The sequence below is a fragment of the Spermophilus citellus genome (genome assembly GCF_964194105.1).
Source record: "Spermophilus citellus genome assembly, chromosome: 9".
In the NCBI taxonomy this organism is placed as follows: domain Eukaryota; kingdom Metazoa; phylum Chordata; class Mammalia; order Rodentia; family Sciuridae; genus Spermophilus; species Spermophilus citellus.
Window position 1 is genome coordinate 138,836,711 of NC_138191.1, and position 23,041 is coordinate 138,859,751.

The 23,041-nt window shown below is 57.1% G+C and overlaps 2 protein-coding genes across 9 annotated transcripts in view; both read left to right on the forward strand.

Annotated features, from left to right (window-relative positions):
- LOC308655244 (cyclin-dependent kinase 11B) overlaps positions 1-23,041 on the forward strand; it is a 143,784-nt gene that overhangs the window by 102,139 nt on the left and 18,604 nt on the right. For 2 of the 5 annotated variants that reach the window (XM_081305193.1, XM_081305194.1), the window contains exon 1: positions 22,575-22,722. The gene's annotated coding sequence lies outside the window, so the exon portion shown is untranslated. Of the gene's footprint in view, positions 1-22,555; positions 22,723-23,041 lie in introns of those variants that run through there. The other 3 variants (XM_081305196.1, XM_081305197.1, XM_081305195.1) reach the window with 3 other exon arrangements.
- On the forward strand, positions 1,061-20,909 carry SLC35E2B (solute carrier family 35 member E2B). 4 transcript variants are annotated; one of them, XM_081308097.1, is made up of 9 exons: positions 1,061-1,543; positions 9,451-9,944; positions 10,022-10,157; positions 10,510-10,637; positions 11,221-11,341; positions 12,976-13,029; positions 13,753-13,876; positions 15,430-15,575; positions 16,639-20,909. In XM_081308097.1, the coding sequence occupies exons 2-9, from the start codon at positions 9,626-9,628 to the stop codon at positions 16,880-16,882; spliced, it is 1,272 nt and encodes a 423-aa protein (XP_081164223.1). In that variant the 5' UTR covers positions 1,061-1,543; positions 9,451-9,625; the 3' UTR covers positions 16,883-20,909. The 4 variants fall into 4 exon arrangements, with proteins under 4 accessions (XP_081164223.1, XP_081164224.1, XP_081164225.1 ...); XM_081308098.1 differs by having other exon boundaries at positions 9,454-9,944; XM_081308099.1 differs by lacking the exon at positions 1,061-1,543 and adding an exon at positions 1,570-1,582.

Below are 23,041 nucleotides of genomic sequence, written 5' to 3' on the forward strand. Positions count from 1 at the left end.
AACAGACCCTTAGCTATATGACGATGGAGAAACTAAACTAACGAAAAACAAGTGTAATATTTTAAAAGTTGCCTGTGATCCTAGTGACTTAGGAGGCTGGGGCAGGAGTATCACAAGTTGGAGGCCAACCAAGAAATATGTCCCCCAAAGGGCTGGGGATGTAGCTCAGTGGTAGTGTTTCAGGAGACAAGGCAAGACACAGAAAGTAGCAGGAATCAGTTTTATTTGGCTGCGGCCAGGTTCAGAGGGTACAGCTTTTGCTGTAATCAATTAATCCCCCTGAACTCCAAGTTCAGGCAGTTTCAGAACTTTATGTGCAGCGTGTAAGGAGAGGCTCAGAAGTTCACAGTCAAGTTCACACACAAAAACAGCTTTTTCTTTTTACTGTTCTGGGCATGTTAACCTTTCAAGGACAGCGACTGAGAAGGGGAGTCTTCTCCCCTTTCCTTCCCTCACCCTGCCAGCTGCTTCCACAGAGCCCAGTTAGTGACCTTATCTTTGATATGTAAACATCAAGGCCAGGGATCTAGTTAAGAGAATCTATTTTTCTTATCACACTCTGCATTTGCAGACACACTTCCCTTGAAAGCCTTTACAAATCGTTTCACACACACACATGCAACAGAGTTCATAAATGTCTGTGAGGAGTCAGCAAAGCGGTGCTGCACACCTGGCGAGCTGACCGCTCAGGCCGGGGGCCAGGGAAGGTATCAGGAGCCAGGAAGCTCAGGACCCTGGGCTCCTGCAGAGGCTCTTGCTGATATTCCTAAGATCAATTATGGAGACGCCTTCTGGAGAAGTTTAATTTCGATTTCCTGTGGGGGAGAGAGTGCCACTACAAGGGCACCCCGGGTTCCACCCCCAGTACCGCACAATAACTTTCAAAGCTAAGCCTCTGGCCCTGCCGTGACGTCGCACAAGAGCACACCGCAGCAGGCTGGGCCGCCCACAGGCGGAACCCGGAACCGCAGGTGCCGCGCAGGCGCGGGACGGCCCTGAAGCCACGCCCCGGGGCGGGTCCTCCGTGGCTCGGCCAACCAGCGCGCGCCGGGCGTGGTGGGTGGCTCCGAGGGCGGCCCCAGCGGCCGCGAGGCTGTCCCGCCGCGGCCTTCCCGGCCGGCCGGGCGCGCGGGGCACCGAGGGGCGGGCGCCCGCAGGGTGGCGAGGAGTGCGCCGGCTTCCTGTGCGTCACCTCCGGCCCCCGCCGCGGCGTGTCCCCGCTCCAGCCCGGGCCTGCGGGCCCCTCCCGCGAGGCCTCGCGGTGCACACGAGCGCCGCCCCCTCTCCGGCCGGCCGCGGTGGTGGGCGGGTCCGGCCCGCCGCGCCCGGGCGGTGTCCGCCGAGCACGTGAGCCAGCACGAATGACTGCGCGCCGCCGCCGCCCGCCCCGCGTCGGCCCTGGCCCGGGACCCCTGCGGGCGGGCGGCCCCCGCGCCCCGCGCCGGTCGGTCCTCTCTGCCCCGCGCGCAACCACGTTGCGGTCGTCCGCGCGGAGACGCGGCCTCGGTCCCTCCTGCGGCGGCCGCGCGCGCCGGGGACACAGGTAGGGCGGGGGGCGGGGTCTCAGGAGCCGGGGACACAGGTAGGGCGGGGACACAGGGCGGGGGCGGGGTCTCGGGAACCCGGGACACTAGTCGGGCGGTGGACCTGGACACGTGGGGCCGGGGACGCGGGTAGGGAGGTGCCCAACAGGGGCCAGGGCCCCATGGCATGTGCCTCGCGAAGTCGCCCCTTCCTCCGTCGGGAGGGCAGCACGCTGGGAAACTGGAACCTCGGTGCAGGGCAGGGCCCTGCGAGGTGGCAGCGCTGCCCCAGCCAGGCCCAGAGCTGCAGGTCCCCGCGCGGGGAGTCTGCTTTAACCGTCGTGTTCCCGGCATTCTGACAAACAGGCAGTTCCCCGCAAATTTGTTCTCTGAGCAGGGAACATCTTTGCAGGCTTCTACAAAAGAATAAAACAAAAAGTACAACACCACTGTTTAACAGGAATTTCTTCTTCAGTGGCTTTTTTAAAGGTCCTTTTCCCCCAAATTCAGTGTACTTTATAAGTTTGCAAATAACATTTTAACACCGAATGAAACTATTAACATTAAAAGGGACATTAAGACAGAAGTGCAAGCTGGGCTTGGTGGTATAGGCCTGTGATCCCAGTGACTGGGAGAGTTGAGGCAGGAGGTTGGCAAGTTCAAGGCTAGCTTGGTCAAGCCAGCAAGGCTCTATCTCAAAAGTAAAAATTTAGAAAGGGTCGGTCGGGGGTGGTAGAATGCCCTGGGTTCAGTCCCCAGTACTGAAGAAAACAAAAAGAGGAAATAGGAAGGTTTTCACATTCACATTATCCATTTTCAGTGTAGAAAAATTAGAGAATGTAGAAGAGAAAAGGAATAAAAATGGACTTGGTGTCCCCCTGCTGGAGCTGGACACAGCCGGTACCGTGCTGTGTGCTGAAGCTTGGCATCCCGGCCGAGGGTGGCGGGCAGCATCTGTCCGCACTCTGTGCTTGAGTTCCTCGGCCACTCCTTGGTGTGTATTCCTGGGGGCTTCCAGTTTCTACTTGGGAGACCAGAGCTTAGCAGGCAGCCCCAGGCCAGGCAGAGGCTGGAGCCACTCGGGTGAGGATTCGGAACCCCATGAGCAGGATTTGTCAAGCGTGGATGTGCCCTGACACCCTCACCCAAAATGGAGACCAGTCAGGCAGAACACCTGGTGACATCTGCTTTGCTTCAGAACAGCTTCTGAACTGGGTCCATGGCCTGGAATCTAGGGACAGTGAAGATGTTGGCGTGAAAAGTGGCATCTTTTCTGTGATCCCACAGAACGTTCTCTGGCCAGCAGGTCTGGTGCACGCAGTGCTGGCAGCTCGGGGACCTTGAAGCCCAGCATCTGCCCGCTCACTGGGGCTCAGTACTGTGCAGCTTGTTCCCTGTGAGCCCAACCTGCACACATCCTTCCGGCTGGGGCGGGAGGGACAGGAGCCACCCCGCTCCATTTCTGGCCCGAGCAGGTGGGCAGTACGCCCACTCCCCAGCTCTAGCAGCTCTGTCCCCAGGTGAGGTTGGCCATGCACGCCCTTCCAGCATTTGTGTACCAGATGGCTGCTGACCTCAGTCCTTTGCAGAATAGGAATTGAGTCACTGAGGCCAAGAGGGATGGTGGGCCCAATCCAGTGGGGACTCCAGGCTTTGCTAGACTGTGTAGCTCTGGCTCAACCCCATGTGGCCTGAGAGGGGCTGACAAGCCCCCAGGGGTCTTGTGGCCTCCCCAAGTGGATGCTGCGCAGGATCCAAGCCCCAGGCTGAGCCAGGCACAGGTGGAAGAGTGTCCTTCCTTCGGTCACTCGCACCTTGTTGAGGTGGCTGCTCCTGGTTCACTTCTGCTGCCTGCTGTCCCCATGCCACCTTGCAAAAACTTTGGAACTGACTTTGGTCAGTGTGGGCTTGAAGTGCTGTCTCGGGGGGTTGACTTTTTATCCCTGATTGTTGGGGTGAGGCTGGAGTAGACAGCCTCTGAGGTGACCCCATACCCCCTGCAGAGGGTCTGTGCAGGCCTGGCTTCCAGACCCTGAGCAAAGGGATTGCCCCAGGAGGAGGTGGAAAGGGGCCCCTGCCCTCACCACACGAGGAGCTACTGATCTTCACCTCTTCACTGTGTGCCTGCACAGCAAGAGGGACTCAGAGAGTAAATGGTCTCTTGTTTCGTTTCTTTTTTTAAACACTGGGGACTGAGCCCAGAGGTCCTCTTCCACTGCCTCACACCCCCAGCCCTTTTTATATATATTTTTTTTTAAGAGAGAGTGAGAGGAGAGAGAGAGGAGAGAGAGAATTTTTAATATTTATATTTTAGTTCTTGGCGGACACAACATCTTTGTTGGTATGTGGTGCTGAGGATCGAACCCGGGCCGCACGCATGCCAGGCGAGCGCGCTACCGCTTGAGCCACATCCCCAGCCCTTATATTTTATTTTGAGACAAGGTCTTGCTCAGTTGTTGAGGCTGGCCTCAAACTTGCCATCCTCCTGCCTCAGTCTACCTAAGCCTCCTGAGCATGGGGCCACCACACCCAGACTTCAAACTTTGTATTTTAAGAAAAGTTCAGACTTCGGGAAGAGCCATGTGAGCGTTCCTGTGCACCCTCTGCCTACCTCAACGTTGACATTTTACTTGGTCTCGGTGTGACTGTCTGCCGTGGGGAGTTAACTCCAACACAGTGTAGTGGACTAGTCCACAGGCTGTGGTGCCCCCTGGGGTCCCCCCGGGTGGGTGCCAGGACTGTGCCACCTATGTGTTTCAGACCTGCCTGACACCTTTCTGGGTTAGGTTTGCCATGGTGCAGGAAGACCCCTTCTGGGGTGGTCGGAGCTCAAGCCTTGGTCTCCTGTCTGGAGCTTTGCCTCTGGCCACAGGTTCCTGTCCTTCACCTGCAGGTGATGCAGGTCCTGGTTTCTGTGGGGAGAGGGTTCGCAGGGTGCAGCTCTGCTGCCAAGCTCTGTGCAAGGGCTTGGTTCTTCCCTACCTGTCAGTCCTGATGGCTCTGTCTGCTGGTCTGTCTGCCTGATGGTGTCCTGTTTGGCAGCTGTAGAGACTGCTGTCCTCAGGCCTCTGGGTCCACCCCAAGGCTGCAGGCAGCCTCTCCTCCCTGCTGGCGGCCTGGTAGCTGCTGATCCTTGATCTTTGATCCTCAGCATTGATCTGTATCTAAATGTTCTCCGGCCCCACAGCGGAAGTGTTTCAGCAAAGAGGACTTGCTCCTGCCTCTGCGGTCCCCTTCTGGGCTCTGCCCGCCTCCTGTTCCCTGGCTTCTTCTCAGCTGTGACAGGTCTCAGAGCCTCCCAGTCGCTGAGGAGCTCCCTGGTGAGACCTGGTGAGATGCTGCTTCTGCCTCTCTGACTAGCGTCCCTGGCCCTGGCGTGCTGCTTGGTGGAGGCCTCTTGGAGCCGAGGCTGTCTCAGGTCTGTGGCAGCTGAGGTTCTCCCTTCGCTCTTCTCCCTCCTTCCTCTCTGGGCTCATTTCTTTGTGCGTCTCTGCTGGTTTCTGCCAAGAGGCCCTGGAGGCCACTGGAGGTGCAGGCGCCCTGTTCCAGGCCCCTGGCAGGTCCTGGTCCTGCCGCATTCCCCAGAGACGGCTCCTCTGCCTGCCAGGGGTCTGTGGCTGCCTCCCCTCCTCATCTCCCCCACGACCTGGGCTTCTGGAGCAGTGAGCCCTCAGCTGCCTGGGCCTCGGCCTCCTTGAATTCTGTCGCAGACGTCCACACTGGTGTTTAGGGTGCTCCGGCAGGCTCCTGCCACCGGGGTGGAAGAGAGGCCAGGTGGGTGCAGAGCCCCCTTGTCCAGGGCCTCCAGGAAGGACAGCGGCCTGGGTAAAGCCTGTGGGTCTTGCTGGCCCTCACCTGGCCCTGCTCCCTCCTCATGGCACCTATGGGTCATAATAGGTGAGTGAGCATTTGAGAGAGCTCAACTGTCCTGAAGACATGCCGAGAGTGAGCATGCATCCCGAAGCTGAGGTCTCCTGGCCCTGCTCTAGATGTGGTGGGTAGCAGGTGGGTCTGTTGAGAGGCCCAGGTCCCCCACCTGCTCCTCTCTGCCCTGGACCCTGAGGGGAGCTCAAGATTCACCCAGTGCCATCGGGCCGATGGCCAGTGATGGGCTGGTCTCACCACGCAGATGCTACCAGCAGCACACAGGCTGCCTCACTGGGAGGACAGGTGGACCTGGACATGTGCACACTCGGCCGTGTGTCCTAGCAGCTGGACAACGCAGGCCATTGGCTCCCTGGGTTCCAGCTCCGCATTTTCAGGAGATGGACAGCGGAACACAGGGAGGCAGTGAGAGCCTGTCCCACAATGTCCACGCCTGTCCTGGGGGTGGCACTGTGGCCCATTGCCTGGGAGGACACAGAAGCTCCGAACTCAGCCTGAAGAACAGCGGCTGTGGGCATCGCCCTGTCCACTGGGTTGCTCTGCTGTTTCCCGGAAAGGAGGGAGTGGCCACCACCTCCACTACTCCTCCTGCCCTCTCTGCCCCGCCCCCCTGGTGCAAACTTTTGTCCCCAAGCCTGGCTCTGTTTTGAGGGAGCCCTACAAAGCAAGCCAAGGCCAGTTTGTGGAGGCTATGGCTGCAGGGACGCAGGCAGCCAGGGACTGGCACACCCCACCTTTCTGCTGGGGCCTTCCACAGGCAGTGGAGGCCAGTCTCAACTCCAGGGAGCAGGAGCAAGGGCAGGGCAGGGGGTCTGCAGGAAGGGCTCCCAGGCGCTCCCTCCATCCTGCATCCTGGCAGCTGGCAGTCACACCTGCAGTTCTCCTGGGACTTCAGCTGTTTGGGGGCCTGAGATAATCTTGAGATTACTTTTGGTCTTTGTCCTTAGTTCCTGGCACAGGACTCTTAAAACCTTTGGCATTTCCTGAGTGATGGGAATATGCTGTTACTTGCCGGTGCCTCTCTGGGGTAGAATGGAGTTTCTGCATTGAGTGGCTCAGGCAAGCCCTGGGCAGCAGGATGCACTGGTCCCAGAAGTGGAGCATTAGAGGGAACTCTGCCTCCCCTCGGCCTCCGGGAAGTGCGCACTGGAGACCAGGCCCCATGAAGACCTGATGGCCCTCTCCAGAGTTGCTGAGCAGGCATCCGGGAGAGAGGCGGTTGGGCCCAGGGCCACTCACCTTACCCTGCACCTCTCAGCTGTCGGGCAGTGTTTCCATGGTGATGTGTTCCCAGATCTGACAGTGGTCCTGGCAGAGTGGCTGGACTTGAGGAGATTCATGGGAACCCTGGTGTGTAACCGTCACGCCCTGGCCTGTGGGCTTGTGCACCTCGACTGCTCTCGGAGCCTGGAGTTGCCCCTTCAGTCTCAGGTGTGCCCCTGGCAGGGGAGCCCCGGCCCTGGCTTCCCTCCTGGCCTGCGGCTGTGAAGGCACGCTGCCAGCTCCTCCGTGAGACACTCGGCTGTTTTCTTCTTTGGCCGTCTTTGCTCTGAGTGACTCCGCAGAGCTCCAGCAGGGGAGCACACCTCCCGGGGCCGCCTGGCTCTTGCTAAACCTGGCTTAGGAAGTGCCTGGGTGATTTTCGCCTGCTGCTCCTGTCACCTGCTCTAGCTAGAAAGGTCACATCCTGCAGAGTCTCTGGAATCTGTTTGCTTCTGTCCTGCCAACTACCCTGGGCAGCAATGTGCACAGGGCCTGGGACCCAGGGGTGGCGCGGCACAGAGGCTGTCCGCCTGTCCACCCTTGAGCACAAGTGAGGGGGCGTTCTCAAGGTGCTGTGGCCTCTCTGCTGGCCACTGCAGCCTCGGGAGGAGGTTGCACCATATCAATGTCCTTTGGGAGTGGAGAGGGGAACAGGGCAGAGGATGGCGTGGGCACAGGAGCAGGGCAGACAGTGGCCACTGAGGTCATGCAGCGGGTGCATGGGAGAAAGGGTCTGTATGATGACTTCCTGTGCTGTCCTGTGCACATCTATGGCCAGGGAGCTCACCCTGTGGGTGCTGGTGTGGCCCAGGTGCTGGCTGGTGGAGGAGTGGCACAGCAGCCTGTTCTCAGGGAACGCTGCGGTAGTGAGGTGAAGGGACCATGTGTCTGGCTCCTCTATGAGGCCTTGGCCAGGAACAGAGCGTCCCAGGTGGCACCCTGGGCCCTTGGTATCTCACGACCAGAGTGAGCAGTGGGAGGGCAGGTGTCAGGCTGCCTCCAGCCCTGGATGACGCTGCCCGTGTCACACAGCCTCATGGCCTCAGCAGAGACAAGGGCCCTGGGCTCTGGGGCCAGCAAGACCTGCTTCTGTGGCAGCTTTGCCTGGAATGCCGTGACTTCCTCAGCAGGAACCGTGGGAGACCTTCCTGGCAGAGGGAGCTGCTCAGCCAAGGGTGAGCTGAGAGGCCTGTGCTCTGAGTCCAGACTGTGTTCCGTCGCCAGACAGGAAGCCCACGCACCTCGTCTTCCCTTGCAGAGAACAGGGACAGTGGGAGCTGGTGGTGTTCCCCCAAGCTCAGGCAGCGCCTGTGTGACAGGTCCCAGGCCGGAGGGACAGGGTGCCGCTTGGTCTCCTTATCAAGATCTGGGTCGGCCGTGGAAGGTGGCACCCACAGGGGCTGGGAAACAGCCCCCTGGCAGTGGTGTGCTGGTGAAGGCACGTGGGCAGCCATCTGGAGGGGGCTGTGCTGGCTAGTCCCACGGGCTATTTAGCGGCTTCAGAAAGGAGCCCCCAGAGTGCCCAGGGCATTGGATGATGGCAAGGTGACCAGTCTACCTCCAGCCAGCCCTGGACCCGGTAGGAAGGGGTGGGATAGAGCAAGCTCTCCCTGTGTCCCCATCTCAGGCCAGAGCCCAGTAAAGAGCCAGCAGCATGGTCACCAGGGCAGATGGTGCTGCTGTGCTGGGACAATGAGGACTGGATGAGCCGTCCTCACCCTGGGGCAGCGGGACCCGTGCACGTGGGTGGCTGAGAGAGACTGCGTTTGCTGGCTCAGTAATAGCTGGCTGGACAGATGGGTGGAGCTGTGGGTGGGGGCTGACCGCAGAGCCTCCAGCCTTGCCCTGCACCAGGAGCAGGGAAGGGTCGCAGTCACACTGCGGGGCGTCGGGCTGGGTCTCCACGGCTGTCTGGGGAGCCTGGAGCACACAGGTGGATGAGCAGGGAGCCGGGAGGCCTTGGGAGGCCGCAGCGTAGGACTCACCCATGACGTGAGGTGTGGGTGGGGCTGTCCCGAGGTGGACCTGGGGAGTTCAGGGACAAGCAGAGCCACCCTGCTGCAGGCCGGGTGACTGGGAGAGCAAGGGAAGGTGAAGGGCGCCCTTTTAAATGCAAAGCTGAATCCAGAGAAGAAAGTGTGGCCAGGTGTCGAGGCAGGAACCCAGGACCCAGGAGTGTGCTCCAGAGGCTCTGTCTACTTTGGAAGGGGGACCTTGGTCCTTGTGATGGAGCAGGCCTTTGTCACCGAGGGTTGTATAGAGCAAGAACTAGGAGAGTGCCCTGGCACAAGGGAGAAGGTGGGCAGATCTGGCCCTGCCCACAGCTGTAGGAGTGGCCATCTGGCGTGAGCATGGCTGTACAGGCCTGAGGCAGGGCACGGGCAGGGGCAGCCTCCGCCTGGAGACCATGGAGCTCAGCAGGGTCTTGGGGGCAGGTGGTCTTGGTCTCCTGCCAGGAAGGAGGGCGAGCCCAGAGGAGGGTGACCACTGAGGCTGAGCTATTGCAGTGACCAAGGCCTGCAGGGCTCTGGGTGGGGTGGGAGAGGAAGGGCCAAGGTCAGCCTGGCCTACACTGTGGACACAGCCCTCAGGACCTGCTAGAGAGCTTCTGTGTGAGGGAGAGGAGGGTCAGCTGGGTGTGGCCCTGGAGTTGGTCCATTCTTTAGGGGCAGTGGACTCTCTGTCGACCTGAAGACAAGCCTGAGTGCACATGCGCTGTTCAGCTCCCCTGCAGCTCTGGCTCTGGGGCTTCTCGTGGTAACTGAGCTCCTTTCCTCAGCAGCCCAGCCTCTGCTCCCGCGCCCTGCTGGGGACAGGCAGTGTCAGGGGCCATGTGCGTGCCAGTCGGGACCACGGCGTCCTCTCCTCTGCCAGCATCCTCGCACCTGGGCAGTGGCCGTGACCTATGCTGCCCGCCCTCCAGATAAGCTGGTTCTCCCGGGCAGGACCCCAGCATGTCATCTTCCACCAAACCCGAGGCTCCGGAGAGCGCTCCCGACCCTGCAGAGGAGCCCAAGGGACAGTCGGCTCTAGCCTGGGGCGCTCTTCTCGGTCACCGAAGTGAGAAGATGGCCTTTACCAGGAGCGAGGGCAGCCCGGAGGAGAGCCTGCTCACTGTCACCATCACGGAGACCACGGTCCTCGAGTCAGGCCTGGGCGTGTGGAGCCCGCGGGCCCTCAGCTACCTGTCGCTCTGGTTCTTCCTCAGCTTCTGCACGCTGTTCCTCAACAAGTACATCCTGTCCCTGCTGGAGGGCGAACCCAGCATGCTAGGTAGTGCCCGGCCGGGAGGGAATGTGGGCGGAGGGCTCAGCGGGCAGTGTGGTCAGCGTGGCCCCCGCGCCCCTCAGGTGCCGTGCAGATGCTGTCGACCACGGTCATCGGGTGTGTGAAGACGTGCCTGCCCTGCTGCCTATACCAGCACAAGCCCCGGCTGGCCTACCCACCCAACTTCATCGTGACCATGCTCTTTGTGGGCCTGATGAGGTAAAGACTGGCACTCGCCGAGTGTCCGGTTACTCCAGGCATGAGATGCCTCTGACCACTGATGGTGGGAGCGCTTCTGCCGGCCGTGGCTGGGGCCCTGCTGGGGAGTGTCGGGCCTGGGCCTGAGGAGGCAGTTTGTGCGTCTCCATGCCGTGTGTCCTCACCAGACTCTTTGTCAAGAACCAGTTTACATCAGCTGGAGGGAAGGTGCCTTCTCCCAGGGTGCTGCCCGGGTGTCCTGCCACCTGAGGGAGTCACACTCGGGGCGCTAAGCCATGGCCGGCAGGGTGGTACTGGCGAGGCTGGTCTGACCCAGAGTGCCAGTGCTGAGGATGCCCGTGCTTGCTGTTAGGTTCGCAACAGTGGTTCTGGGGCTGGTCAGCCTGAAGAACGTGGCAGTTTCCTTTGCCGAGACAGTGAAGAGCTCTGCCCCTATTTTCACTGTGATCATGTCTCGGATGATCCTGGGGGAGTACACAGGTGAGTGGCCCTGGAGCCCGGCTCACCGTCCTGTCCTCCGTACAGTGTGCGCCAGCTCAGAGCAGCTACAGCCCTGGGGTCACAAAGTGCCGGCCCCTGGCCTCCCCTCCCTGACATTTGCTTAGGGTCATGAGTGCCTCACGGGCCACCTGACAGATGTCTCCTGTGCCGATCAGGAGTAGGGTGCTCGCAGGTCAGAGGGAGCTGTGCCTCAGGCCCCAGCCTGGTGGAGAGACAGGCAGCAGTGTGTCCGGGGTGGGGCCTGTCTCCAGTGGCTCCACCATCTCAGCCTCAGCTCTTGGGCTCATCTTAGGACGGGCAGTCGTTTCTGGGGCCCTCCCCTGTCTCCATGTGGCCAGAGCGTGTCTGTGGGTCTCAGGTCTCTGAGGGCCCCAGTGTGCAGGCTGCTGCAGGGTGGGCCTTACTTGGGCTTCCTCTTGGTTTGTCTCCCTGTGACTTGAGGAGCCGGTGGCATTTGTTTTTGAGTCAAAGTGAAAGCCCCACCTGTCATCCGAGGGGGTGGGAGGTGCCTGGGCCCTTGGAGGGATCTGTGCCAGTCCTGCCTGTGCGTCCTGCCCTCCAGGACTGCTGGTAAACCTGTCCCTCATCCCCGTCATGGGAGGCCTGGCCCTGTGCACAGCCACTGAGATGAGCTTCAACATCCTGGGCTTCTCAGCTGCATTGTCCACCAACATCATGGACTGGTGAGTCACTAAAGATGTGCAGGATGGGGGTGCCTGGAAATGGCGCTGGCCCTCCTCCTGGACCCACGGGTGCTCGCGCCCAGGCTGGCTCAGAGCCACTCCTGCGGTTCAGCAGGGCTCCCAGTCCCTTTTCCTGAGCAGTGAAGCGGTGAGTCCCCAGTGAGACACCTTCTTCTCAGAAGCAAGCCTGACCCTGAGGGTGCAGTCCTGCTTCAGACGCTGCTCCGGCTGACCGTCACCAGGCCTCGGGCTGAGCAAGGCTCTGGGTCATGGTGGTGCTCACAGGTGCGTCTGCTCTCCTGGTGAAGTGGCCATCCACGTTCAGCTGCAAAGAGGCCACCTCTGGTGGCAAGAAACTGCCACATAGCCAGGCCCTGGGAGGCGTGCGGTGTTGCTGGGGTCCTGTGCAGGCAGAGGCCAGGACGCCTTCCAGCCACTGTTTTGATGGGTGCAAAGCAGGTGGTTCCCCACCCGTTGTCAGCCCTGCAGAACCTTCTCTCAGGGTTACTGACTACTGCTGGGCCCCTCTCATTTCTGAGTGAGGTGGGGAAAAGCAGCCAGGCTTCCAGGAGCAGGTTGGCACTCCTCTCACAGCAGGGAAGAGCTGGCAAGTCTGAATGGTGCAGCTGCCTCTAAAAGACAGAAATCATCTTTCTGTTTTGGTCCTGGTGTTGAACTGGGGTGCTCACCCTGAGCTCCACCCTGAGCTGCACCCCGAGCTCCACACTCCACCCAGGCTCCACCCCGAGCTCCACCCTGAGCTGTATCCTGAGCTCCTGACAGCCCTTGCCACTCTCTCGCACTGTGTTTGTGTCCTAGGAGCGTGCCAGGGCCGCACCACCTGTGTGTGTGGTAGGTCTCTGTCAGCTTGTTGGAGGGGCATCACGGCATCAGGTGTCCACAGCCTGATTTGCAGGAAGGCCTCTTGTTCATACACAGGCAGGACTTCGTGTTCACAGGCAGCCTGCTGAATCCTGTGCTCGAGGTCCTGGTTTCTGGCTGTCCTTGGAGCATCTTAAGGCAGATAGATTGCCTGCCGGAGCTGGGAACCTCTGGAGGGGCTGGGGCCAGGGTCACAGAATCTCGAGCCTGAGCCCGAGCCCTAGTCCGGGCCCATGGCGGGCCAGTAGTGCTCACATCGCCTGTCCTTTAGGATGCTGGCGTAGTCAGTCACAGCTCACACTGTGCTGGGTGCTGGCGAAGACACATGTCCTGTGTACCCCAGCCGTGTGTGTCCCCACAGCCTGGTGTTCGTGAGCTCTGGCCGTGTTTTCCCACAGGGTCTCCATGTAGGTGAAGTCTGTTCTGTTCAGTCATGCCCGCCTCTGAGAGCCCCAGGTGCCTGACTGAGGCAGGCTGTGACTCATGGGAGTTTTATCCAAGAAGGGTTTTGTGAAACCGGAGACAGGACCCTGAGTACTTCCTCTTGCCCACCTGTGAGGGGCGGCATGGTGCCCACCTCCCAAGCAGGCAGATGCTTGGAACCCCTGGTGGGGCACCTGCTCCCAGCAGGTGCTCAGCGCTGTCCACCAGGCATGGCCATTAATGTCACTGTTAACAGGAAGCCCAGCCCCTTCTCCTGAGGGCCACGCCGACTCAATTCCATCCTTAACCTTCTCTTCTCTCTGTTCTAGTTTGCAGAATGTTTTTTCAAAAAAGCTCCTCAGCGGGGACAAATACCGTTTCTCGTAAGTATCACAGAGGGTGGACATCTGATTTTGTAAGGCCCATGAGGACTTTTGCCCATTTAAGTTTCCAAATACTGTTGGACAGGATGGCACACACCTGTGATCCTAGTGACTTGGGAGGCTGAAGCAGGAAGACCTAGAGTTCAAACTGTAGCCTCAGCAATTTAGTGAGCTCTTGTCTCAAAATAAAACATAAAAAGGACTGGGGATGTGGCAAGGGAGTGGTCATGTGCCCCTGGGTTCCATCCCCAGTGCCAAGAAAGAAGACTCCAGATGCTCCTGGAAGACATGACCTGTTTCCTCCGGGGCTTAGGGGGCTTTGGAAGTATTTTGTCAAAAAGTAGGGGAAGGCCGGGCATGGTGGAATGGCTGTACTCCTAGCGGCTCAGGAGGCTGAGACAGGAGTATCATGAGTTGAAAGCCAGCCTCAGCAACAACGAGGCAAGGCGCAAAGCAGCTCAGTGAGACCCTGTCTGTAAATAACATACAAAATAGGGTGGGGATGTGGCTCGGTGGTCAAGCTCCCATGAGTTCAATCCCTGATACCCAACCCCCCAAAAAAAAAATAGGAGAAAAAGAAAACTCAGGGAAAGGACCCTTCAGCTTCCTTGTAGGCCTGTCTGACAGCCAGCCTGGTCCTCATTGCCTTCTCAGTTCTGGGCAGCCATGGGTGTCCACGTCTGTGTGTCAGCACTGTGATGTGTTCTTTCATGAAATCCCCAGGGAAATCCGGCCCCCAGGCACGGGGAGGTCAGGAGTCTTCTGTCCCCACAGGGCCCCGGAGCTGCAGTTCTACACCAGCGCTGCTGCCATGGCCATGCTGATCCCTGCCTGGATCTTCTTCATGGTGGGTTTTAGAAGTGGGCCTCCCACTGTAGCTGGGCCCCATCTCTCTGGCAATTTCTGACACAATGACTTACCTTTGCGAGTGGATGGCTGGGGGGTATGTGCTTTGGAGTGGGCTGTACATACAGGAGCTGTCCACAGCTGCAGCAACTTGCAGATATATCTGTGTGAGGATTTTTAGATTTGTTTAAATTATTTTTTTAACTGGATTTAATTTTTGCAGTGCTGGGGATTGAATGCAGGGCTCTCTACCACTGAGCTGCACTCGCATCCCTTTTTACTTTTCTCACTACGTTGTGGGGTTGACCTTGAACTTGCCATCCTCCTGCATCAGCCTCCCAAGTCGCTGGGATCACAGGTGTGCAGCAAGTGATAAATGCCTGCTGCAGAACAGTCAGTGTTAGGAGCGAAGCCCGAGCTGCCCTCCCTGGCCTCACTGCCACACTTACCTGTGCGTGATGGTGTGAGTCCACGCGTGTGCCAACGCACGCACCATGCACGCGTCACACCTGTGCAGACCTCTCCCTCTACCATGGACACGCCCAGCTGGGGGCCCTGGCTGCCTCCCGCCCTCTCCTCTTGGGAACAGTGGCGAGTTTCTCCCACCCGTGTGCCGTACACCCACGAGGGCGTTTCCTGGGTCACCTTCTCAGAGCTGGAGCGTGCTGCGTGTCTGCATATTTCTTTATCGTGATGAAACGCACAGGACAAGAGCTTCCTGTCTCGATCCTGTCAAGTCCAGGGGCACTAAGCAGCACATGTTCCCAGTGTCCATCACACAGCCCACCCAGAACTTCCTCTCCAGCCCAGACCTGCACCCTGTCCAGGGCTTCCCTCCGTCCCCAGCCCCATTGCCACCACCTCCTCTCTGGCTCTGGGCAGTCAACTCCTCTGAGGGCTCCTGCTGGTGGGATCCACAGTGCTTGTCTTTTGTGTCTGATCAGCACGACCTTTTTTGTATGTGTGGTGCTGGGCATGGAACCCAGGCCTCGTACACGCCTGACGGGCGCTCTTGTCCCCAGGTTGCCCGCCGCCCAGCACAGCTTTTCTGAGGTTCTTCTCTGATGTGGCATGTGCCAGCCTAGCTCCTCCTTAAGGCCGAGTGTTCCCCAAGTGTAGGCAGACCACTCTGGTTTGTCCACTCACTATCCATAGGCACTCGAGTTGGTCCTGTTTTGGTCCTCGAGAGTGCTGCTGCTGGGAACTCCGCTCACATGTCTCCCTGGGAGGCCCTGCTTTCAGCTTCTTGGGTATGTGCCTGGCAGTGGGACTGCGGGATGCTGCAGTGACCTGTGTTTGATTCCTGAAGGGACTGCCACCCTGGTCACCACCACACCATTGCGCAGGCTCCTGTTTCCCCAGACCCTGTGCAGCACTTTCTGGCTTGGTTGGCTTTTGGCGGTAGCTGTCCTCACAGAAGTGTGAGGTGGTTCTGCCGTCCCTCGTGACAGCGTCTGTGTGCTTGCGGGGGATCCCGAGTGTGGCAGTTCTGCAGGGACCTTCCTTTGTGCCCTCCTTAGCGGGCAGCAGAGCAGCCTTTGGTTCTGGCCCTAGGACGTGCCCACGATTGGGAGGAGCGGGACAAGCCTCAGCTACAGCCAGGACCTGGTGATCCTGCTCCTGACAGATGGTGCCCTGTTCCACCTTCAGAGTGTCACTGCGTATGCCCTCATGGGGAAGATCTCCCCGGTGACGTTCAGGTAAGCAGAGGCTTCCCAAGAGGCACAGTGTGTCCAGGTGTTTTGCAGAGCAGACCTGAAGTCTGGCACCTTCCGTGGTGACGCCTGGTGCCCCCGTGCCCAGTCGCTGGGCCGTTCTGCACCAGCACCATGTGGAGTGCAGTGAGCTTGAGAGGAGACGTCCCCACAGGTTTCCACTAGAAGTCGACATTGGAGACGTTCTTGGGACTGGCTGAGTGTTTTTCTCAACAGAACAGCCAATGGCGCTGTCTGTGAGAGTGGGGCCTTCTGTCTTTGTGCTGTCCAGCACAGGAGCCGCTGGCCACACATGGCTCCTGAGCACTCGGAATGTAGCAGGTGCAGCACCAAACAGGGATCCCTTTTGCGTATGGTGCCAGGGTGGTGGCCAGGGCCTGGCCCTGGCCCTGGCCCTGGCCCTGGCCCTGGCCCTGGCCCTGGCCCTGGCCCATGCTGGACAAGTGCCTCAGCTGCATCCACTCGGGGTACTTATTTATTTATTTATTTATTTTTGGTGCCAGGGATTGAACTCAAAGCACTTAACCACTGAGCCACACCCGCATCCCTCTTTTGTATTTTATTTAGAGACAGGGTCTCATGAGTTGCTAAGAGCCTTGTCAAGTTGCTGAGGCTGGCTTTGAACTCGTGATCCTCGTGCTTCAGCCTCCCTAGCCACTGGGATCATAGGCGTGTGCAACCATGCCTGGCCCTTTCTCTCATTCTTTAGAGAACAGGCTGAAGTATTTAGTGGCAAAATGGTGCAATGTCTATGAGTTATTTTAAAATATCTCAACACAAAGAAAGAAAGAAGCACATGTAGCAAAAGCTATTCACCAAATCTAGCTGCTGGGTATGTGGCTGTTGGCTGCCAGGTTTTTCTACTTTTCTGTTTGAAATTTTTCATCACAAAAAGTGACCCCAGAGAAAGAGGGAAGGAAGGAGGGACCGGGTGACGCCCTGTCTCCCACAGGCCCCGTGCAGCTCCACCTGGGTGCCCACAGGACGCTCCAGGCTGGCTGCACGTGGCCTGGGCTGAGCGTCCCCTGCCTCTGCCCCTTTTCCACAGCGTCGCCAGCACCGTGAAGCATGCCTTGTCCATCTGGCTCAGCATCATCGTCTTCGGCAACAAGGTCACCGGCCTGTCAGCTGTGGGCACCGTTCTCGTGATGGTGGGCGTCCTGCTCTACAACAAGGCCAGGCAGCACCAGCAGGAGGTCATGCAGAGCCTGTCCACAGCCACCAGCCGGGTCCCCGAGGACGACACAGAACCAGTGGGTCCCCAGGACTCCAGACAGCATGTTCACCCCTGAACACTGGAGGCCCCTGGCTGCCTGGGCACTGCATGCTCCCCCTGCCGCTGCATGGTCCCTGGAAACCAGCCAGGGCTGCCCCCTGCGTTACACAGTGGGCTGAGGGCCAGAGGCTCCAGGGACCAGCCCTCGTGGGACACAGACTCCACTGACAGCTGAGCACTGGAGGAGGGACCAGCCTGCACCCCCAGGCTGACCAGGCTGCAGCTGGGCCAGACCCCACCACCTCTGAAGGGACTACTGGGCCACATGTGCCCGGGCTCCAGTGCCAACACGAGCTTCTTCCTGCCTGGTGCCAACAGAGACCTCAGCTCCCACACCAGCCACCACAGGCACCGAAGCTGCCTGATCTCCAGCCATCCACAGACACTGGCCACAGTCTCCCCTGTGGGCTACCATCCCAGGTGCCAGACCTGGGCATCAAGGCCACAGGAGCCTGCAAAACACAGAGCAGGCGGACAGGTCCCTAAGCAGAGGTCTCAGCTGCAGAGAGGGGGCTAGACTCCTCTCGCTGCTTCAGAGCTGTCCTCATGGAGGGCCCTATGGCTGCCATTTGATGCCATAGCCACAACATCATGTGACAGGGATTGTCCACTGAATTGCCCTGTGAGGGGAAAAGCCACCCGCCACAGCCTGGCACCGTGCCCCTCACCCTTCACATCCTGGCACTGAGCCCCTCACCTCGGGGGTGGTGGTTCATTCTGGAGGCTGAGGACAGATCTCTTTGGGGGGTTAGCTCCATTCACATCTCAGACTCATGTGTGTGAAGCAGGCTGTACTGAGGTCCCTGATCTCCTGCTGGACCGCCCTGCTGGACTCCGCGGACGGGCAGCTGAGCAGGGGAGCCCTTGCAGAGCACTTAGCACTCAGGTTATGCTGCGTGACACTCGACTTTCCAACAAAGCTGCAGCCACATGGCTTGTGGACCTGGTGTGTCAGGTGGCCATGTCCAGGCACACGGCCATGGCTGCCCCTGAGGGACCACGATATGATAGCGCCCCAGCCACTGGGCGGACTGAGTCTCAACTGGGTACTAGAGCTGCTGGCACTGGCTCTGCCCTTCGTCCTACTGGAGTCTGACCTGGGTGCATGCACTCTTTGGCCAGCCAGTCTGAAACCTCTGTGCCCTGAGCTTGGGCTTGTGGGCTGCAGCCACTGGCACCCACTGTTCCCGGGCTTATCCCCCACCACTCATCAGGTTAGGGCAACCATCATCAGCTCACTGGTATTCCAGTTGTGTTCTCAGCTGAGGAACAGGAAAACAGTTCCTCCCAGAAGTAAACTCCCAGAAACAAAGAGCAATAATTATGCCTCATTTCTTTCCACCTACTTGAAAAGGTTTTTCATGATGATGGATCAAAATGAGGTCTTTTAATCCACAAGCCGCCTTTTTAAAGAAGCTGGCCTGTGTGCGAGGATGGGCCAGCTGTGTGCTCCTGCACGCAGGGTCACCTCCACTGTGAAGATATTTTCCTGTGTGATTCTGCCCAGGTTTCTGTTTCCTTCCTCTTCTGCTTTCCCCCAAAACTGAAGAAAAAGAGGTGGAGGTGGCATTTGGGTGGTGCTGTTGGATTGATCTGCACCAAGGCCTGGTCCACTCCCAAGCACATGCTACCAAGCTCTGACACAGAGTGAGGGGCAGACACTTTTGAGTTTGCTGAGAGGTCCAGGCGCCTGGCTTCCAAGTATTGTTTGGAATTTCTGGTGCGCTATCTCCTGTGGAATTAGGAAGTTGCCTGTTGTGACTCACCCCTCCCCTCCTGCTTCAAAAGCAGCGCTCAGCTTGTTTTGATTTCCTTAAATCACTAGCAAGCAAGGCAGTTCCTGTAATGATGCTTTGGAAACCTCCATACATCCTGGGCAGGAAGATGGTGGAAGCCTAGCTTGGCCAACACCAAGCCCTCACCCACGCCCACCTTCCTTCCCGTCTTGCACCAACCCCTACTTCTCCTGGCACTTCTAGGACATACCCAAGGCCTGGCTTGGCGCTGTACTGACGATTCTCTCTTATTATGTCTGTCTAGTCTTTTATGGAACCATGACAGATGTGGTGTGGGAGCCCAGGTGCTGGACTACTGCTGGGCTGGTAACTCCTCCTGTGGCCTTGGTCTGTGCCTTGTAAACAGCACACCAACCAGACCTTCCCAGTGGGGTGTCTGCTTCTTCCTTAACCCATACTTCGATGTGTATAGATTTCAAATTTTGAAACAACTTCCATGGGGGCTGGGGAGTAACTCAGTGGTCGACCACTTGTCTAGAGTATGCAAGGCCCTGGGTTCCATCCAGAGCACTACAAGGGAAAAATGAAAACCTCCACTACTAACTGCATAAAATGTTTTTTTAAAAATCTGATAGTCATAATTTTCTGTATATCAGCATTAAGAGTCTGCCTGCTGGGAAGTTGAGAATACTCTTGCACAATTCAAAATGTGTCTTTAATTTTTGAAAAATGAACAGTGAGTCAGAGACAGTTTAAAAAAATGCTACATAAAGAAATCAGCAAAATAGAGCTGCTTTGTAGCATGTCTTAAAATGCTTGTCAGAAACTTGTGGGCTTAGCTTCCCTGTGAATGACCACTAAAACGGGTCAGTGGACAGCAGAGGCACAGCAGCTTTTATACCTGTCCAAGTGATGGGCTTGTGTGTTTTGTTTAGGTGCTGGGGCACTCCATCACCAAGCTACATCCCAGCCTTTTTTATTTCTTATTTTGAGTCACTAAATCACCCAAGCTAGCCTCAAACTTGCCATCCTCTTGCCTCCTCCTGCTAAGTTGCTGTAGCCACAGGTGTGCGCTACTGTGCCCAGCTCCAAGCATTGTTCTTTCTAAGGTCTGGAAGTATTTACACTGTTACCCTGGGTTGGAAAAAGTAAGCACCTATGTTATCATAAACAGAAATCAATTTTTTAAATTTTTTTAGTAGTTGTAGATAGACAGAATGCCTTTACTTTTTTTTTTTTTTTTTTTTTAATGTGGTGCTGAGGATTGAACCCAGTGCCTCAGGCATGCTAGGCAAGCACTTTGCCACTGAGCTACAGCCCCAGTCCCAATTTTTTGTGGGGGGTGGGGCTTTCTACCAAGGGCTTCATTCCTTCTTAAAATATGTTCACTGCCTGGTTGGAACTTTTATGTGGGATCAAACCCAGAGCCTAGCTCATGGTAGGCAAGTGCTCTACCACAGGGCTAAGCCCTCCACCTATTAAATTGAAAAATGAGAACATCCCAGCTTTCCTGATGAACATCCCTGCTCCTCTGCCCTGTCTAGGGAGCCAAGAGCAGATCCTTCAGGTCATGCTGATTGTGAGTTGCTGCTAACTCCAACTCAGCACAGAAAACTTCAACTTCACACTCTCTGGGATATTTCTCCGTTTTGCTGGGGTTCTTGATTCTGGGTTTGGTAGTTGCTGGACCATTACTCAGACATCCAAATTCAGTTTGAAAAGTCTTTTGTTTTCATTTCTGGAAAAGTGCATTCAGCTCATTTGCAATTTCTAAACTATTTGCAGACATATGCTCCTGCCTTCAGGGTATTGTAGACTCCATCCCAGAGGACTTCAGTAGGGTGACATTCCCACGCTGAAAAACTTGATAATCATATCAGTAATTGCCTGCATCAGAGCCAAATTACATTTGCTTTATACCAAACAAGACTGTGGAGAACTATCATACAAAACGTTTATGCTGTTTTGTGTGTCACCTATTTCAGTATTTATGTGACTAGATTAATGCTTTCAAAAAATTTGGTTCTCTTAAATAACTTAGGTGAATCCCTGTTAATTCCACTCTGGTAATAAATTGGTACTGTGTAATTAATCCTGTGGATGCCTCCTGGTTACTTTTGTCTAAATGAAGCAGCTAAGGTAGCCATGGTCAGTGGCTCATGTTCTGCAAAAGGGGAATTAATGTCAAGTGTGCACTTCTTCCATTTTCCTTTGTATCTCTTCCATTTATGCTAACAAAATTATCAAACTCGGTTTCTTATTGCCTTCACCAGTTTCTGGCAGGGAGGGAGGGGAAAAATAAAGGCTCTCCGGTAACTAAAATTCGGGAAGTAAGCATTTCATTCAAGAGGGGAAAGAATCCCAATACCCCTCAACATTTTTATGCCCTTGTCTATTTCTTGTTAGTCTTCTGCATTTTTCCATTTCAGATCCATGGCTGGTTAACTTCAATAGTCTCTTCAAAATGATTCAGGATGTTGCTGGACTTTTTTTAAAAAGTCCACAGCATTACTTGACATGGATATATGGAATGCTAGTCCCATTTTAGCAAGTCTCCCAGGAAAGTTCTGAATTCTGTAGGCTGAGTGAGACTTAGGGACCCTGAAAAACAAAACTGCCCATGGATTTGAAGGGCATCTTTTCAAAAGAACAATGCAACAGCATCACACTGTGAAGCTCTCTCCCTGCTCTATTTTTGTACACGTTTAAAAAACAAAATTATAAGGGCTGGGGTTGTGGCTCAGTGGCAGAGCGCTTGCCTCACACACGTGAGGCACTGGGTCCTATCCTCAGCACCGCATAAAAATAAATAAATATAGTAAAGATTTATAAAAAACTTATGGCTAGGGTTGTGGCTCAGTGGTTAAGTGCTCTCCTGGCATGTGTGGGGGCTGGGTTCCATCCTCAACACCACATAAAAATAAAGATGTTGTGTCCACTGAAAACTAAAAAATAAATATTAAAAAATTCTCTCTTAAAAAAATAAAAGTATTAAAACAAACAAACAAAATTATGAGCCAGGCACAGTGACTGAACGCCTGTAGTCCCAGCAGCTCAGGTGGCTGGGGTGGGGATCACCTTAGCAACTTAGCAAGACCTTTCTCAGGTCTTAAGCAACTTTGAAAGACCATGTTTCAAAATAAATTTAAAAAGTGAGATGCGGCTCAGTGATTAAGCACCTCTGGGCTCAATCTCTGGTACCAAACAACAAAACAAAATCAGCCAGGTGCCCATGGGGCAGACGTGTCATCCAAGGCGGGAAACAAACGGAAGCAGGAGGATCACAAATTCCTGCCAGGCTGAGTAATTAGCAGGATCCTGTCTCGAAATAACAAAAAGGACTGGGCATGTAGCTGGCAGAGCGCTTGTCGAGGTTCTGGAGCACGGACTCTCCCCCCCAAGTTACAACAAAAGTTCTTAACTGGCTTTATTTGCGATTCCAAAATGGGAGTGAATCGAATGACTGGACCCCTGAGCAGAGAAGTCGTTACGACAGAAAAATGCCAAGGAAAATGTCTGATCATCCAGAATTTGCTCGCGTGGACAGGCTGGAGCGGGGCTTCCTGCAGCCCGAGCCCCGACGCTCTTTCCCCAGGCTCAGAAGGTTTCCGCTGCGTGGTGTGGCCTTAGCACCAGCGCGGCGCGGTGGTCCGTCGCGGGGCCCCGGGCCCCCGGGAACCGCGGGAGGAGGCAGCTCTTCCGCAACAGAGCGCTCAGCGCGTCGCTGAACCCGGCCGCCCCTCGAGCAGACAAGCCCGGCCCAACCCCAGTGTCGCTCTCGGAGCAGGACTCGCCCGGGACGGCGCCACGACACCTGCGTCACCAGCCCGTGACGCTCAGAGCCGCAGCAGGCCAGGACGTCCCCGCCTCTAGTCCTAGACCGGAAGTTGCCTTGCCCCGTGCGTCATCAGCATGCGCCGACACAGGAAGTGGCGACACTCCTGACGCCTGACAGGTGCTGTTTCCTCTCAGAGTCCTGGGTCGGAATTCCCCAGCCCCTACTCTCGTGTGTCATCATCGGGCGCCAAAGCAGGAAGTGACGACGCTTCTGGAGCGCGCCGGCCGCTGTTTCTTCTCAGGCTCGGGGACCGGCGGCGGCGGCGGCGGCGGTGGCGCTGGGGTGAGTGGCGGCGGGGCGGCCCGGGCCTGGGAGCGCGGGGCGGCCGGCGGCCCCGAGGTCTCGCGAGCGAGCAGCCCTCGGGGCTGTAGGGGGCATGGGTTCGGCGGCGGGCGACATTCCCGCTCCGCTGTCCGGTCGCGTCCCGCTCCGAGCTTCGGGCGGACGGGGTGGCGGGCCCCGGCGCTCTCCTGAGCCGGGCGCTCCTTCTCCGAGCACCTGCCTCCCCCGGCCCCTCGGTGCCCTGTGACGGAGGGTGCAGCTGTCCAGCGGCCAGTGCCATCATTTAGCCCAGTGGTCTTTCTGACATATTCTTTTGACA